We start from the raw sequence: 12555 nt of genomic DNA, 5'->3' as shown, positions 1-12555 counted from the left end.
CACAGAGGAATTCTTAATGAGATTTTTACAGCTTTGAAAACACATTTAGACAAATTAGTTAGTTAAACACTATTAGAATGATTGCAAAATACAGTTTGCCCACCAGTTCGCTGCACCTACGTTAAACATTCTGACACATTCCAGATCTGATAATATTCCAGAGTTAAACATCATTCATATTTTTTCCACCAAAACTGACACTGTTACGTAAATTTGTACCAGGCGTTCAAGTCATAAATTATAGAAAAACATACTTTGAGATTATCCTGCAAATGTACAGCTCAAAGTTTGAGAAAATAAATGAGTCTGAATATTTATTTTGCTCTTGAAACTGCAGCAATCTAGTTTAGAGGTGTGATATTGTTCTGGGAAAGGGTGCTGGGTCTTGTTTATTTGTTGATTCATTTGTCCATCTTCGGCTGTAAAGCTGCAGATGCTCACGTTTTCCCAAAAAAAAAAAAAAAAAAAAATCAAAGGAAATTTAAAACAAATATTTATATAATCACTAACATTCCAAAAAGTGTCCCAACAAAAGCAGGATGTGAGTTTAGGTCTCTATCTTTTTTCCTCTCAAAAAGCTTTTCCGTGCCACTTACGTCCAATCCAGTCCCAAAGCCCAGAATTAATGGAACAGAAGCTAAACAATAGAGACATGACAGAGAGCTAAAAAGAGAGCTAGGAGCTGACATCACTCACTTCCTTTGATGGAGTGTGAGATCCTCAGCAGATCACGCTTTTACTCCCTTGACCATGACCTTTTCTCAAGCTTCTTGGTTGGATTGAATGCTGACTATATAACTAGCCTGTTGTGTTTGTCATTTTAATTGCCTGATTTTATAATGTATTTACAAAATTGTACTGAAATGGTTTAAAAGAGTGATTTTTGTTGTTGTTGACTTGTAGATTCAAAATGTTCAGTGTATGAGCTAATAATCCTTAACATTTAAAAATCTAGTTAAAATAATCAAGGCATGTCTTACATACTGTTTTTCACTAATTAGTGAAATATACACCTACATCTACTAAAAGATTGGCAACACTTTAGAATAAGAAACTGTTAACATTAGTAAATCCATTTGGTATCATGAACTAACAAGTTCATTATGTATTAACTAATAATGTTGATGTCTAATAACTTTAAAGAAAAAAAATGTTGACATTTACATTAACCAAGGTTGCTAAAATATATATATATATTGTTCATTGTTAGTTCATGTTCACTAATGGATTGAATTAATGTAACGTATGTTACCATAAGTGTTACCAAAACATTTTAAATATGAGAAAATGCCAAAAAGAGACTTCTGTGAAAATTATTTGAGTGATAACGCCAAACGAATCATTGAATCTGAGTTTGAACCGATACAGTACATTGGAATGGACAGATTGAACTGATTCACAGAAATGAATCAAACCAACCGTTCTCACTCCCGAGTGATCAAATACTGCCACTTTTGCAAGAGCCCAGCACCTCAACATCTTCCGACGCATCCGGCAAGTGCACAACTTTCAATGAGAAATGTTCTGCTTCAAAGACTGATGCGAAGGGAATCAGATTTGTATCATCCTGAAATTATATGTTGGGGTACAATTTTGTCATTTTGACATTATATGTTAGGGTTTAATTTTCATTATGTTTGAAATCAGCCATGCTTGTTCAAAATGGTAGGCTAATGTTTAATCAGCAACATTTATTAGTTTACAGTGGTTAATGTTTAATCTGTTATTTTATGTACACATTCTGCTCTGCTGAAGCAACCTGTTCGGTTCCAGGTGTGTTTCATGTTTTCGGTCTCATTGTGTGAAGAACAAATTTAAGTTTTTATTCCACAATCCCCGGGTGTCTGGCGTAACACATCCAGCTCTCGACTGGACAGTCATGCCAGTGCAACTCCTATCTACTTGAATGGAGAAAGACCAAAATTTCAAAAATGGTTGGTCAACATTATGATCAAAGAACATATTTCAAATCAGCAATTAAATCTGACAATACTGGAATCATAAATTGTGATTCTTTACCTCATATTACGCTAAAAAACGTAATTTTTCCAGCTTGTATAGCTAATGTGCATGTGCGTTATAGAGTTGATCGACAGGTGATGTCTGTATCTAAAAGGTGACTGGCTCTTTTAATTGTAAGGCGGGACTTCCTTTCTACATCCATTGAGTGCTAGAGCTTCTTGGTTGAGCGTTCCAATTTCTCCCATTAATTTTAATAGTAACGTTGTGGTAGGCTGAAGAGGAGGAAGACAAGACGATGAGGATTTGAAGAACCCAAGTGCAGTTTATTTACATAAGTGAATCCAAAAACTGTAAATCCAAACGTGAACTAAACATAAACATGAACTTAAATTAACTTGACTAAAAAACAAAACATTAACATGAACTAGACTATACTTGACTTGACTTGGCTTGGTGGAACAATAACACGACGTACACCAACAATGTTACATTAACAATACCTAACAAGAGACAATGGCAAACATGAGGGCTTAAATACACAGACAGGGGTAACAATTAAACAAGACAACCAATCACAAGACTGAACTAATAATAAGACAATGAACCAATGAAAATAAGACACATGAACACTGAGGGGAACAGGATATCACATGACCTGGAACACATGAGGAAACAGGAAATCACTTGACATGAAACCACATGACCTGAACAGGAACAGGAACAGGAACTAAACTTTAAAATAAAAGACATGAAAACAAGAACAAAACACATAAATGTGACATATCCCCCCCTACTAGGGGTGGCTCCTGACGTCCCAAATCATAAACACAAAGTTCACTGTGAGGGAGCTGGGGGTGGGGGCGGCCGTGATGACTTGATGTGGCTACATGGCATGACGTGGTAACATGGTACGACAGGATCCTGACTTGGCCATGGTAGGCGTGGATGCTGACTCGTTGGCCGTGGCAGGCGTGAGCGCTGGCTCGTGGAGCGGAGGCGGACCTGGACCGTGGAGCAGAGATGGGCCTGGACCGTGGAGCAGAGGCGGGCCTGGACCATGGAGCAGAGGCGGGTCAGGACCTTGGAGCAGAGGCGGGCCTGGACCATGGAGCAGAGGCGGGCCTGGACCGTGGAGCAGAGTCTTGCTTGTGACATGGCATGAAGCAGTCTGGGGCTTGGCTGAGACATGGCATGGAGCATACTGAAGCTTGGCTGTGACATGGCATGGAGCAGACTGAGGTTCAGCTGTGACATGGCATGAAGCAGACTGAGGCGTTATTGTGACGGGCTCAGGCGTTGCTGTGACATGGCATGGAGCAGGTTGAGGAGTTGCTGTGACATGGATTGGAGCAGGCTGAGGCGTTGCTGTGACATGGCATGGAGCAGGCTGAGGCGTTGCTGTGACATGGCATGGAGCAGGCTGTGGTGTTGCTGTGACATGGCATGGAGCAGGCTGAGGCATTGCTGTGACATGGCATGGAGCAGGATGAGGTGTGGCTGTGACATGGCATGGAGCAGGCTGAGTGGGTGTCTGTGACATGGCATGGAGCAGGTTGAGGTGTGACTGACATGGCATGGAGCAGACTCAGGCATGGCTGTGACATGGCATGGAGCAGACTCAGGCGTGGCTGTGACATGGCATGGAGAAGACTCAGGCGTGGCTGTGACATGGCATGGAGCAGACTCAGGCGTGGCTGTGACATGGTATGGAGCAGACTCAGGCATGGCTGTGACATGGCAAGGAGCAGGTTGAGGCATGGCTGTGACATGGCATGGAGCAGGTTGTGGCGTGGCTGTGACATGGCATGGAGCAGACTCAGGTGTTGCTGTGACATGGCATGGAGCAGCATCGGGATCCAGGGCAGAAGGTGGCGCCAGCTCTGCAACCATGACGTGGCACTCTGGCTCAGCGGCCATGTCGTGGGACGCCGGCTCGGCGGCCATTACGTGGGATGCTGGGTTGGTGGCCATGACGTGGGACGAAGCCGTGGAAGGCGGAGCCATGGGAGGCTCGAGGGGCGAAGCCCTGGAAGGCGGAGCCGTGGGAGGCTCGAGGCTAAGAGTCCTGGATGACTGGAAAACGACTTCCATGGTCGTGAGCATGGCCAGAGACTTGGGAACGACCTCCATGGTCGTGAACATGGGCAGAGACTTGGGAACAACCTCCATGGTCGTGAACACTGGCAGAGACTCTGGAATGACCTCCGTGGTCGTGAACATGGGCAGAGACTGGGGAACGACCTCCGTGGTCGTGAACATGGGCATAGACTGGGGAACAACCTCCGTGGTCATGAACATGGGCAGAGACTGGGGAACGTCCTCCGTGGTCGTGAGCACAGGCAGAGACTGGGGAACGACCTCCGTGGTTGTGAGTACAGGCAGAGACTGGGGAACGACCTCTGTGGTTGTGTTGTGCGTGGATGCTGCAGAGAATAGCGTGAAGCCTCCACATGCGCTATGTCTCAGTGGTAACATGCTCGACAAGCCATGTGATAAGATGCGCAGATTGACGGTCTCAGACGCGGAGGCAACTGAGATTCGTCCTCCGCCACCTGGATTGAGGCGAGTCACCATGAGGACTTAGAGCGCATTGGGAATTGAGCATTCCAAATCGGGGAGAAAAAAAAAGGAATGGGGTTGGGTTAGGGGATCTAAAATAATTGATATGATTGTGTAATATAACCACACTAATATATTTATAAGTATAATATAACATTGCTGTTAAGTATACTCAGTACTATCCAAACTACCCTGCTTTGCCCCAGGAGTGAGAAAGGTTGATCAAACTTACCAACTCTAACTGTTTTTGCTATTGAAGTTTAAATAAGAAATGCTATTAAATCATCTCTGTCTTAATGCTCTCATAAGGATCACAAAACTAGTCTTCTAAAAACTCTTTAGTCTTTAGAAACTCAATGGCCTAATAAAAAGTGCATTGAAATCAATGCTATATTCACAGTGTTGCTTAATTTTATATTGTGAAATAATTGTAAATATACCAAGAATATTCAATATATTACCTAGACACATAAATCTTATGGATTGAATGCTGAGAAGAGTCAAAAACCACCCACAAGGTGGTGGTCTATTAATCCAAGTTTTTTCCTGCTGGTTAATTTACGGTTCATTGCCAACCCACATACTGGACTCATAGGTGTTACAGTGAAATCCTGGAGGAGATACATGGAGCTTGTGCTCTGCTTCAAATTAACACTATATTTTCATTGATCATACTGATGATTACAGAACTAATATTGTTGGCTTATATTATGTCTCACAAAACAAAATTTGTGTATTTATCCAAAGGTGCCCTGCTAGACCAAGAAGATGTGTTGATATCCCATGTTTTTCTGTGCATCTGAAAAGCATTGGAAAATCCTTCAAGTTTCATGACCTCTTACATCACATTTTAGGATGTCAGCCAAAAGTTTGAGGTTGGATATGGCATACACAGCGCTGCTCTCCATACCTCATCCATCATTAGATTAAAGCCTCACATTAGCATGCTGGAAATGTTCGCTTATTGACTGTGTTGATATGCTGCAGCCGAAGAAATTCAGCTCCTCAGATGTGGCCGTCCAAGGGTGGGTGAGGAGGACAGTGAAGGCAACAGCAGTAATACTGTCTTCATTCCACCGTGACACCACATTTCACTCTGCTGCATGCATCTGTCAACTCAGACTCAAAAATGCTTTTAATGTCCCATAGACCCTCGTGAGGAGAGACTAACATATGCAGGCTGTCAGGCATCCAGCTGAACACATGCATTTGATTACCACTCAGACCTTAGAGTAAAATACGTCTCTTTCACCTTTTTCATAATGCCCAATTCAATCTTGAAATTTTGCGATCAACAAAAATATCCCTTTTGAAGGAATCTTTGACTGCAGAAATCTCTGGAATGCCTGTTATTCACAAAGTTCCATGCATCCCACACCCTTGTGTATTCATTGATTAAATATTTTGGCTAATTTGATTATGCTTTCAGCTATCAATAAGAATGCAGGACTCTCACCTCCATTTAAAGGGATAGCACACCCAAAAATCTAAATTTACTCATCTCCATGTTGTTCCAAACCCATAAGGCATTCTTCTATCAAACTTAAAAATAGATATATGGGACCCTTCAGACCGAATGCATTTTTGCATTAAAAAAAGCTAGGTGCAGCGAATGGAACAGAATTGAGGTGTCTCCAGATATTTTAAAAGTTGAAGTTCTATTAAATTGACAAAGTGTCTTAGCTTATGCGCTAGACGTGACACAGTGGCCAAAGACATATGTCTAGCACATGTTCGAAAAACTATTAAAAACAGCGCAGATGGATACACAAATGTGTTTGATGTGAATGGCCCCTTAAGCAGGACTTTTACAGTGCTCTTTTCCATAAAACAAAAGCAAATGGTGACCAGGAGCTGCCAAGCTCCAAAAATGAAAAAAAAAAAAAAGTGGCATAAAACTATCAAAAAGCAGTCCATATGACTATATTCCAAGTCTTATGAAGTCTATACAATATCAATACCATAGCATTTGTCAGGACCAGAAGTTATCCGCTGAATTGTTTCCCCTCCGCCACTGCTCTCAAATCTCTTTCACTTAAACTGAATATGCACATTTTCAAATCTGACGCATTGTTATCGGTTTACGATAGACACATGAGAACATATGATGTTTGCCATGATAGACGTCAAACCCGGAGTAGCACTTTTTAATGTGACATTTTTAATGTGAATGTGATTTGAGAACTGTGGCTGAGAAAATTATCAGTGAATAATGGCTTAAATTTCCATTAGATATGTTCACAAACATATCTTATGGCATCAAATCATTAGCAATATAGCACATGAATTCTAACAAATTTTATGGTGTTTTTTTTTTTTTTTTACTTGACACTTTCATGGAATGGAAGAGAGCAACATGAACATCTCCTATTGTGTTTATGAAGAAAGAAAATTATAATGGTTTGGATGTGTGTGATTAAATGATTACAGAATTGTCGTTTTGGGTGAACTAAACTTTAACAGATTTTGACCATGTTTAAATCCTTTATGTAGAATTTTATAGAAAATATAAAAAAAGCTTAAATTGGTCTTATATTGAAAACATGTCTCTATATACATTTTTGCAAAACATGTTAAACGTGTCTCCAAGTACAATTCCCTGCAGTTTCCAGGTGAAATGAACACTAGAGGCGCTACAACTTTGTGTTTTATTCATTTTCACTCAAATCATGACTTTAATGGCTGATTATGACTTTATAAATACTTATTTTTCTCTCTATTACTCAGACCCTGTTTTTTTATGATATCGACACACTTTTACTCAAACATCTTTTTAAAAACAATATATTTTAATGCTTGTATTACAGACTAACCTACATACATACACTTATTACAACATGAACAGCTTGCACGGTAGCTCACCTGATAAGGCGTTAGACTTACAGTCGGAGAACTGCGATTCAAGTCCAGCCATGAGCTCAAGCTGACTCGTCACATTACAGAGTCATAGAAGTGACACAAAATGATGTGGTTGCTTCAGAAAATGTGCTTTTTCATTTTGCTTCTGCATTTTAAAACACTAATGGGTAAGTTTAGGTGTTGATTTGGTAAGGATATATTTTTTAAACGTCTCTTTTATATTTTAAAACACAATTGGTTAGGTTTAGGCAAAAGTTTTAGGTTAGGGAGGTATTTAAAAAAATGTTATCTAAAATTCACCTTAAAACCTCGTCCGAATACGACACCATTTTACTTGCTTTTGGCGCACCCAGCTGGACATTTCACTGGAAACCTGCAGCCAAACGTGATATACAGCATGTAAATATTGAATTGCAAAAATGTTGTCATGTTCACGTAAATTTCATGAGACCTGGCTGAAAAAAAGTCCCATCCGGGCCTCCTCGTCAGTCACTCTGTTGTGATTAGTATACACCTGCTGTACATTTAAATCTTCACTGTAGCTCTATGTCCTTCCTTCCCTTATAAGTTGAAAACAAATCAGATTAGAAACGAGGGGGAAAGAGAGAGGCCCTTTGAAGTCACCATGTTTGAAATGGATGGGAAAAAAGCTCATAGTCCTTTTTCAATATCCTCTTCCTCAGGCCACAGAGCTCCATTTAACAGGCAAGGGAATTAGCTTATTAGCTGTGGTGACAGGTGATGATGAAGACCGAGTTTACCGCCCTGACTACCTGTCATCACGGCTCCCATAAAGTAGACCATTCGTCAAAAAAAAATGGCAAGTCACCGGCCACCAAAAGACCTCGGAGCTATCAAAGAGGCATTATTTGGATAAATATGTGAGTAATTTGAGCTATTTGACACCTGTTTGATGCGCCCAGGTAGGCTTGGACGAGCATGGTGGACTGAGGGACACGGCCCAGATGAGAGAGACTTTGGTTTTTCCAGCTGTAATCACTGTGGCCATCTATATGGTCTCTCAACACAGATGAGCAGGTGCTGTGTGATGTGGCGGCCACAATTAAAGGGGAAAGATCTGCAGCACAGCCTACAGTACATCCTCTCTGTTCTCAGTACTGTACTTTAACTCAGATGTCACATCCAACTCTATCTCACAGAATAACCTTTTGTGGCTGTTGTGGTTATTGGCAATTACATCATCAGATACACCATTTGGTTGCTGCAACACACGTGAAAGATTAAACCTTCAAAGCATGAACTGTATTTGGTAAGCCAAATTCTAAAACCAAACTATCCATCAAATATACCAACCAAAGGCGATCCATACATGATGTATTTGACTATTAATACATTAATTTAAGAAGAGATTATCTATAACATTATTTGCTCTGGTCATGCAAAAAGACAAGTTATAGGATTAACTTTTACGTGAGACTGTGTAATATGTGTAAAATGTTAATATTTTATATTTTACAATATTTTCACCTATTCCAGTATCTATAATATTTATCAGAACACTTTAAATGTTATGTGGTTTAATGTTAAGCACTGAAAATCAGTAGAAATGCTGAAAGATTTTTGTTTTTCTTTCTTTTTTTTTTTTTTTTTCCTATGGAAGTACTAGTCAAAGGCTTTTATCCTGTTTCCTTTTCCGTCATAGTATGCACATTCAATGAGCTGATGACGTCAGTTTGTGGAAAGGCTGTCATTATGGCTAATGAGAAAGGATGTGTGCATGTCCCTAAACTGTAGGTATAAACACAGTAATTTGACCAACATTATTTACACTGCTGATCTTAAACTGCTGTGATCACACTGCAAAATAAAATATTCAGTATAAAAAAACAAAAACAGTATTTTTGTCTTGTTTTCCAGTACAGATACCAAAAGATCCTTAACATTTTCTTGAAAAGCAAAATTATGGGTGGGAAAAAAACGCATTTTCATAGAATATACAGAATATACAGTATCTTTTTTTTTTTTACTCCATTTGCAAACTAGTTTTAAATAGGGCTGTCAATTCGTCAATCGATTAAATCAATAACATTTAATCAAATTAATTATATGATATGCCATTTAATTAATTGAATTAATCACAATTAACCACATATATCAATGAAAGACCCCCAAATAGAGATAATTCAGTATAAATTATATATAATAATTCAAGTAAGTGTACGTTATACTTTATAAATATGTGTGTGTATACAATATATATATATATATATATAGTATACACTACCAGTCAAAAGTTTTGAAACACTTTACTTAAATGTTTCAAATGAGTTTTGTAGACAGAAATATAATTGTGCCACCATATAAATTTATTTCATTATAGTACTAAAATGTAATTTAAAAAAAATAAAAAAAAGTTTTTGAAATTGATGACTTGGACCAAGTAATAAAGAAAAGCAGCCACTAATTGCCCAACATAGATGGGAACTCCTTCGATACTGTTTAAAAAGCATCCCAGGGTGATACCTCAAGAAGTTGGTTGAGAAAATGTCAAGAGTACATGTCTGCAAATTCTAGGCAAAGGGTGACTACTTTGAAGATGCTCAAATATAACACAGTTTTGATTTATTTTGGATTTTGTTTAGTCACAACATAATTCCCATAGTTCCATTTATGTTATTCCATAATTTTGATGACTTTATTATTCTAAAATGTGAAAATAAATAAATAAATAAATAAAAACAATTATAATAAAGAATGAGTAAATGTTTCAAAACTTTTGACTGGTAGTGGATATAGCATTTAAATGTTTGCTTAAGGCTCACCACATTTGTTTATAGAAAAGTAGATGTAACACTGTTATGTCAAGTAAATAACAATAAAACATGTGTAAACTGTTATGACTACCTCACTTAGTCTGCAGCACTCTTCCATGTACTCATCCAGACTGTCACTCGTTGTGCTTTTCCTCAAAGGCTCTTGTTGAAATTGGGGTCCTGTTTTGCCATCACAAGCTTCAATAGAACATTGGTTCCTTGACTTTGTGTCCTCAGCCATTGCAGTCTCTGTTATTTCCTCCTGTTCTGCTATGTTCTCTATGCCATTCTTGCAGTGCTTTCTGGTGTACCTCAGGGTTCTGTCCTCAGACCTCTCTGAATCTGCTGTGATGTCCATTAAATCATCAACAGCATCCTGATCTTCTATTCTATCTCCAAGAATGGCAAGAGTATCTCGTTCAACACAAATACAAGACGTTTGTTCATTTTCCAAAGAGTCTGAACTTTCTTCAAGAGGACTATTGGCTGGTACAAGAGAGTTCAAGTTACCAGAGTCACATGAAGACTCTCTACTGTGGACAACAAAGCTTTGCTCTGAACCTGTAGGGGTGGATGGGGAAGTTGCTCCACTAGTCATTTCTACCCCAGAGTCCTCCGATTCAAATTTGTACAACATAGGAAGTGTAGTATCTGTAAAAATTGTAGATAGATAGTATGTTTTTGATTCAGGTACTGCTGGCTCAGGAGCAGCACTGTGGATGGAGATCACCTCAGTGGCCTGGATAGGCTCAGAGTTATCCTGCTCAGACATTGAATTTGAAATGGTTGAAATGGAATCTTCAACATTTAGGAGTTTCTCAGGGAAGTTACTGAGGAACTTCATCTTTGTCAGTACAACCTCATTCTCGACCACCATATCCCCTTTGCCTGCAAAATAAATCAAAAGAGGATCATTAATAAATAATATTGTACTGTGACACTACTAAAACAAAGTTCTCATTAAGAAAAGATTTAAATTTGTGCCTAAGTATTTCATGGTAGACAAATGAGGGAAACAAACATTGGAATTAATAATGATGAAGATTTTACCATGGTTAAGGGGTGTATTTTAGGCGCAATGTACATTAATATACATAACGGGTATGAGTTCATTAGATTTTTACAATAACTTTTAATGTGGCTCATGCCATCAGAACTTTCCGTTGTATTAAGAGTAATAAAATATCCACATCTATTGTTGACTTGAGATTGGCACTATAATTCATAAGAACAAATAATCAGTCTTCCTTTTGAAGTTATGTTTAAAACACTGGTATGTGAAAAATGCTTGTTTTTGAGACAATACATTACTTTGCATAGTTCATCTCCCATTATTTAAATGATATAAAAGCAGTTCTATGCAGGTATGGTTCCCTGTGCTGAACCACAAAGCGTCATATACAGTAGTCCTGCTCTTTAATCTGTACATTTACTTTATGTTATTGTAGGGCTTAGTCATATGTGACCTCTTCTATCTCAGTATTGAAAATCCAAAACATTTTAGGTGTAAGTCTATCTTTGTCTTACTGATTATCTTCCACTGAAAGTGTTTTAAAGACAAAAATAGGAGTTTTATGGCTTTAAGTCTATCTCTGTTAGCTTTGAGGACATCTATATGCTAGTCCTAAAAGTTGACAAAATAAATTTTTAGTGGAATGCACATGTAAAATGCACTGTCTTTCTCTAAGAAAATGCTCTCTAGAGTAAGAATGTACCCTCTCTCTAATACCACTTGCCACTAGGGTTGCTAAATGTCCCTTATTAGTCGTGTCGTCCCATATAATGGCGGAAATGAAGACGTCCGTAAGGGACGCCTATTGTCTTACATTTCAGCAGCGAAAAGCTAAAAAACTCAATTTATTTATTTTGATTTCATATGGTCTTTAAAACAGTTCTTGGCTCAGTCATTGGTAGATACGTGCATACTCTTATCATAGAAACAGCTGTTCGCTTCCAGATTAAAAAAGGTACCTTCAGTACTGTATGCTTCGCCCCAACTTTCTGTTTCAATGTGACATATGTCAACACAGCAAAGAAAACAGCTTGTCATCTCATGGGGTCTTTAAATTCACATTAGTAAAGTACTTCTAGACACAGTTAGGACAAATGAAAAATATTCTGCCCTTGTGTGCATCTTCCATCAACTGTCTTCTCTTGTTTGTCTTTTTTGATGATCTCATGGTTGACCGTGGTAAACAATCATGGTGAATTTGATTGGCAGGATGAGGCGTGAAAAGAAGCTTGCAGTGGGTGGAAACCAGATGGCTAATTATCACAGATGATTCACAGGAAGCATTATGGCATTCTGAATATGTTTGGAAGGAAATGCGCCACTAAATTTCTACTGTGAGGAAACTGAGACATAGAGAAATGTCTATGAGCTTTAAGCCTTGACCCCAAA

The 12555-nt window shown here is 38.7% G+C and overlaps 1 protein-coding gene across 1 annotated transcript in view; it reads right to left on the bottom strand.

Moving 5' to 3' along the window:
• Positions 1 to 12555, bottom strand: part of LOC127413650 (uncharacterized) — a 47875-nt gene that overhangs the window by 25038 nt on the left and 10282 nt on the right. The window contains exon 2 of the mRNA XM_051650943.1: positions 10246 to 11042. Within this exon, the coding sequence (XP_051506903.1) occupies positions 10246 to 11042 (797 nt within the window). The remainder of the gene's footprint in view (positions 1 to 10245; positions 11043 to 12555) is intronic.

This window comes from Myxocyprinus asiaticus, chromosome 23 (assembly GCF_019703515.2).
Source record: "Myxocyprinus asiaticus isolate MX2 ecotype Aquarium Trade chromosome 23, UBuf_Myxa_2, whole genome shotgun sequence".
In the NCBI taxonomy this organism is placed as follows: domain Eukaryota; kingdom Metazoa; phylum Chordata; class Actinopteri; order Cypriniformes; family Catostomidae; genus Myxocyprinus; species Myxocyprinus asiaticus.
The sequence above is the reverse complement of the archived record's forward strand: the minus strand, read 5'-3'. Positions and strand labels throughout refer to the sequence as shown.